Here is a 5,642-nt window from a genome sequence, read left to right as displayed (position 1 = left end):
AAATGCCTTGGTTATTTTGTCAAACATGTTAGTAGAACAGTGGTATACCTACAGCTAATATTCCTTCAAATTTTAAGCGATGAAGATTAACTATTTCAGGAAAAAAAATCAAGTGTTTATAGATTGTACTTGAATTTTGTCTACTGTATATGTGACCCTGGACCACAAAACCAGTTACTAAATATCTTCATGGAACATGATCTTTACTTAATATCCTAATGATTTTTGGCATAAAAGAAAAATCTATAATTTTGACCCATACAATGTATTGTTGGCTATTGCTACAAATATACCCCAGCGACTTATTTGTGCTCCAGGGTCACACACACACACACACACACACACACATACACATAAATAGATAGATATTATAGATGCAAATGGAATTTATAGATATCCATTGTGTAGTCACTGACTAAGAGAAAGGGAATCATTTTGATTCTAGACCATATGGTTGTGTAGAGCACAAATGTAAAAGTGCCTGTTTTAGAGTCACCCAGAATGTGTTTGTGAGTAGTGGGTGGGATTTTGGATCCTCCCACCAAGTTTGAGATCTATTTAAAGTTTTTGATTCAAACACATTTGGAGAATTTTTAAAAATACAAACCAATAGTAAAATTATAGCTTAAACAACTTGGTTCCAGCATCTTCAGTGCTTGGACCCCTACAAATCAGAGCCAAGGCGTCTAGGCCTTCAGCATGAGGTAAAGATAGGCATTCATTGATAATTATCTGAAGTTTAATTAACATTATATTATTAACAAAAATATTACAATATATATATTCTGTCTTACCTCCCTGTGGGAAGAATTGAGAGTAAATTATTTTAAACACATCCTCAGTCACCACTCCACTGGGACATTCCTGAAATGCACAACAGTTCTTAAAATAAACCCTATAAAAACACCACTGTGGCCAAAAACCTTCAACATAATTCAATATGCAATGAATGATTATGTCTTTAAGAAAAAAAATAATGAAAATGTAAATGAAGGTTATACAATAGAGAAATAAGGTAACAATTATTTGTGCCATACAAAGGATGATATTCCCAGCTAATGTGCTGACGTTCCTCCTTGTATAATCTAAGTAGAGGAACATTTACATTTTTAAAGGCCCTGTAGAGGAATTGCAGCTCTTTCTTGCTGAATTCAGTCTCTTCCTGTAGTATTTCCAGATCATCAGGCCGATGACAAACAAAGGATATTTCAAACTCATCCTCAGTACTTTCTGTAAGAGAAACAACATCTCATCAAAAATTGATAACTGAGTGTTACATTTCTCATCTGTTTTAGAGAAAGTGTTATGAAGAAAGCTATTTTGTCACTGATGGTGAAATAATTGGTTAATTTAAGGTGAAGTTTTTTACAGTATGGAGAGTAACACGTCAGTGACAAATCAAACTTACTTTCAAAATATGCAATAAATTAATGTAGAAAAATATAAGTACAATAATAGACTCTGAATTTCAAAAACTCAAAATAACACGGCTCTGCTTACACTCTTGAGAGAAAATGTTCAAAAACATAAAACATTTAAAAAGTAGCTGCATGCAGAAATGTTGGGCCCAAACACAACAGGGCCACCACCATACGGTTGATTTATCAAAATGCATAGTGCGCATGTGCATTTAAGCGGTTAATATAAGAGGAATATTTCAAAATCTGTTGTATGTGACACTACACATCATGAGCCACAATAACCACATCCATCAGCCTTCATAAGAAAACATACAACACCAATTTAATCTACAGTATATTAGACAATGCACTTAAGATATGAGACTCTTTCTTTTAATCCCTGACCATGGCAACACTGTGAAAGATATCAAAAATCTGTTCACAATTTACCATCTGCAATGTCTTGCAATAATGTTGACCAAGATTTGTGAGAATCATATGAATACTCTAGGAGGAGTATTTAAAAATTCAGAGCCTACACTTAAAAAAAACAAAAAAAAAACTCCACATTTAAACTAAATAGCCGACTTCCTTTGGTTTGGAGCTAATGACTGTAAATTAGAAAGTTGTCCGGCTTGATGAGAACAATATATATACCGAGTTTGGTGACTGTAGGTCAAACTAACCCCATCACTTCAGTCAAAAGTGGCGTTACAGAGCCCCCCCTTCCACACAAATACGACTGACAGCCAACAACTCTGATGTCTGTGCTGAATTTCATGAAATTTTAAGCATGCTATGAGCCTCAACAACACACAAAAATAGTATTAAAGCTTGATGCATTACCCTGGCAACACTATTGAAAATATCAAGAATCCTTTTGCAGTTTTACATCAGCCGTGTTTTGACATCATTCTGACCAAGTTTGAAACAATTCAGGTAAATATAAGAAATTTCAAAGTGTGTTTCAAAATGACACACTTCCTGCTGCCAGTTGGTGGTGCTGTGACTGTTACATTCATATAATCAGTCCATGTGACCAAACTAGTAAGTAAATTATATATATATGTTTATATATTACATTTAAACACAGCAAAGATGACCAAAGTGCTAAACAGAGAAAACCCAAGTCCAATAGAATAAAAATGAAATAAACATAAAAACATAAAATACGAAATAGTAAAAACAATAAGACAAATTAAAATGCCTGGGAATAAAGATACCCTTTCAGCCAACTTTTCAAAATGATAATGGAAGGTGCAAGGCAAATGGATTCCATAAACGGAAGCAACTGAAAAGGCTCTATCATCATTAGTTTTTATATGAGAGTAGGGAACATACAGAAGAGCCATACCAGAAGATCTTAAAGGTCTACTGGATGAATAAAGAAGAAGAAGAAGATAAGATGGAGCTTCATCATTAAGAGCTTTAAAAACAAACAACAAAATTTTAAACTGAATCCTAAAATGGGCCGGGAGCCAATGGAGCAATGCCAAAATTGGGCCGATATGGTCATATTTCTTTGCCCTGGTCAATAGCCTTGCAGCTGCATTCTGAACCATCTGGAGGCGAAAAAGGGATCAATGAGAAAGAATCTTGAAAAGAGAAAAAATGTTTTAACTTTAAAAATAATCTGCAATTGATTCAAATTTTTAACTACATAATTGATTTGCTTGGTTAAGCAAAATTCTGAATCCAAGATGACATCAAAGTTTCTTGCTTGCGAAGAAATTACAGGAAAATGATTACTAAATTCCTTAATAAGATCACCTCTCAATTTTGGGCAACCAAAGATAATCATTTCAGTTTTCTCTTCATTAAGTTAGAGAAAGTTATTTGACAACCATTTCTTAATGTCCTCGAGACACTCCAGCATAGGTTGAATGGCTAGCTTTTAACAGCAAATAAATCTGGGTATCATCAGCATAAAAATGAAAAGAAACATTGTGCCTCCTAATAATATTTCCAAGCGGTAACATAAGTTCAAAAGAAGCGGGCCCAAAATGGAACCCTGAGGTACTCCACTAATAATAGGCACTGAAAATGAGAAAAACGTACACAATGCTACAGAAAAGGACCCATCTTTAATATAACTAAACCAAAAATGTATTTCCTCACCAGAGTCAAACTTTCAGTGCTTGGGCTCTAATAGATACATTTTATCTTTCATTTGACGTGATTGTTTTGTTGTTGTTGTTGTTGTTACATTACACATACTATGCATAGTGCAGAATGTTTTTATTTGCAAAATAAACACTGGAATGATTTTTTTTCCAGTTTCTTCTGTAAAAGTTTCCTTCATTTCCTGATACATTGGCTGGTACCAGAAATTCTGAGTGGAAACTCTGAATTCCCCTCTCCCTCCACTCCAATTTCCTGTAAAGATAAAGATTAGCCCTGTCTCTCTACACTTACCTGAAGAGAAAATAAACCTGCCTAACCAATGGTTGCATACAGTATGTAACCACTCCAGACACTCACCGTTTGTAAAGCACCAGTAGTACAGTGGGAAAAGGGACAGCAGCATCAAAACGTAGAGTCCACCTGTTTCATCGCCGTGTTTGTAGCCTCTGCACTCCTGTGACTGTGACATGCTGCTGAACATGATGCTGTCTGTGTGTGTATATCTGTGTGTTGTGTGTTATGTGTTCTCTCTTCTCAAAAACACTCCTTCCCACACACTCTGACCTCTTTCCATTACTCTTTCATGATGGTTTATAGACCAACAAAAGCCTGCATAAGTAATTCATCGGCTTGTTTTGTAATTGCTTGTTTTCACAGTTACAATGGGTGGGAAAATACAGTTTCCATGTTGTCAGTTGTATTATTGGCTCTTGTTCCCTTTCTGATTATATGTAAACGCTGCCTAGCATCACTGGGAAATCCTCAAAATCAGCAGCCATCCCAGCATGCAACTGAATTACCTGTTGAACTCTTTTATTATGGTACTATTTTCATATATTTTATAGGAAAAATAACATAAATTAGTCAATTAATAAAAATAATTAAATAACAGTACAAAACCACAGTATCCTGCCATAACATACGAGTTCCACTTGACCCAATATGCCCCTTATTATGGGAAAATCTAAATTGGCATTTGTTTTCACAAGTAAACATAGTAGCTTAAAAATGTATAACTCATAAAAACATAAAGCGCTGTTTCATTTCTCTTCTTACTGTATTGTCTAAAAAAATTGAGACACCAAGAAATGGGGGAAAAAAATAAAATCAAACCATCTCAATGCATACAACGTTACAAGAACTAAGCAGTGCTGAAATAGGAAGTTTCACGACCCTGTAACAAAGTCACCAGCTGGTGTGCAGCATGCACTTCTGTGGTTTTTTTTTTTCTTTTTTCAGCCACGTGTCTCCACCCCATGTTTAGTGTGCTCTTTTTGTTCTGATCACCCTCACCTGCTTCTGGTTCCTTTGTTATCCAAAAAGAGATGCACACTTCATTACAGTTCACATATTATCTGCACTAACAATTATTATTGTTATAGTATTGTAAGAAATTATAGTCTGCCTCGACCAAACTTCCAGTCAAATTGCAGATAGTTCAATGATCAATATTGGGCGCTCCCGTTGGTTGTGATGGTTCTTGATTACCTCTTCCAAACCCTAGAAACATTTTCCAAATTTAAACAATCCTGTTTTTTTAACAAGCAATTAATTTTGCTCAAATGAAACGGAGCTGTAACCAGCGTGCATGAGGTGCCGACCCAATGACGGGTAAGAATCTCTGATGGCCATAAACAGGGATCGACCTAAGCCAGGGCTTCACTGCCACTGGGCACCTGCCCAGAAAGGGAGGTGTGATCTGTGTAAGGGAGTGGATGCGATGCTTCTTCCGGGCCAAGAGCATCAAAGAGGGGACTGTAAGAAATTATAGTCTGCCCCGACCAAACTTCCACTCTAAATAAACTATTCTCCTTTCTCTACAAAGAGCTTAATTATCATAGAGATAATTCTTTCCAATCTCAATAATATGTAAATAGTATCTCCTGAACGTTACTTCGTCAATCGTCACCTATAGCGTGGGAGCGGCAGTAGGCCATCAAGAACCATCTGCTGACCAAAAGGGTACTTGAATATAATTGCTAGGGATTCTAGATAATCCTATCACCTTAACATTTGGTTGTTTCCACCTGAAAGACTACCAAAGATGTGGGAACGGAAGGCTAACACTTTCATTGTTATCTGCAATTTACATTTAAGATGAAACTTTATTTACATGCG

At 35.8% G+C, this 5,642-nt stretch overlaps 1 protein-coding gene and 1 long non-coding RNA gene across 2 annotated transcripts in view; one reads left to right on the top strand and one right to left on the bottom strand.

Annotated features, from left to right (window-relative positions):
• Positions 1–4,005, bottom strand: part of LOC107699114 (Kv channel-interacting protein 2) — an 18,639-nt gene extending 14,634 nt beyond the window's left edge. The window contains exons 1-3 of the mRNA XM_016500287.1: positions 3,882–4,005; positions 1,106–1,230; positions 795–864 (exon numbers count right to left, since the gene is read on the bottom strand). Of these exons, the coding sequence (XP_016355773.1) occupies positions 795–864; positions 1,106–1,230; positions 3,882–4,005 (319 nt within the window). The remainder of the gene's footprint in view (positions 1–794; positions 865–1,105; positions 1,231–3,881) is intronic.
• Positions 4,006–4,009: 4 nt separating this feature from the next.
• LOC107699142 (uncharacterized) overlaps positions 4,010–5,642 on the top strand; it is a 12,680-nt gene continuing 11,047 nt past the window's right edge. Inside the window, exon 1 of the long non-coding RNA XR_001635424.1 lies at positions 4,010–4,021. This is a non-coding gene — a long non-coding RNA (uncharacterized LOC107699142). The remainder of the gene's footprint in view (positions 4,022–5,642) is intronic.

Source organism: Sinocyclocheilus anshuiensis, unplaced genomic scaffold (assembly GCF_001515605.1).
Source record: "Sinocyclocheilus anshuiensis isolate Anshui unplaced genomic scaffold, SAMN03320099.WGS_v1.1 scaffold166, whole genome shotgun sequence".
Classification (NCBI taxonomy): Eukaryota; Metazoa; Chordata; class Actinopteri; order Cypriniformes; family Cyprinidae; genus Sinocyclocheilus; species Sinocyclocheilus anshuiensis.
The sequence above is the reverse complement of the archived record's forward strand: the minus strand, read 5'-3'. Positions and strand labels throughout refer to the sequence as shown.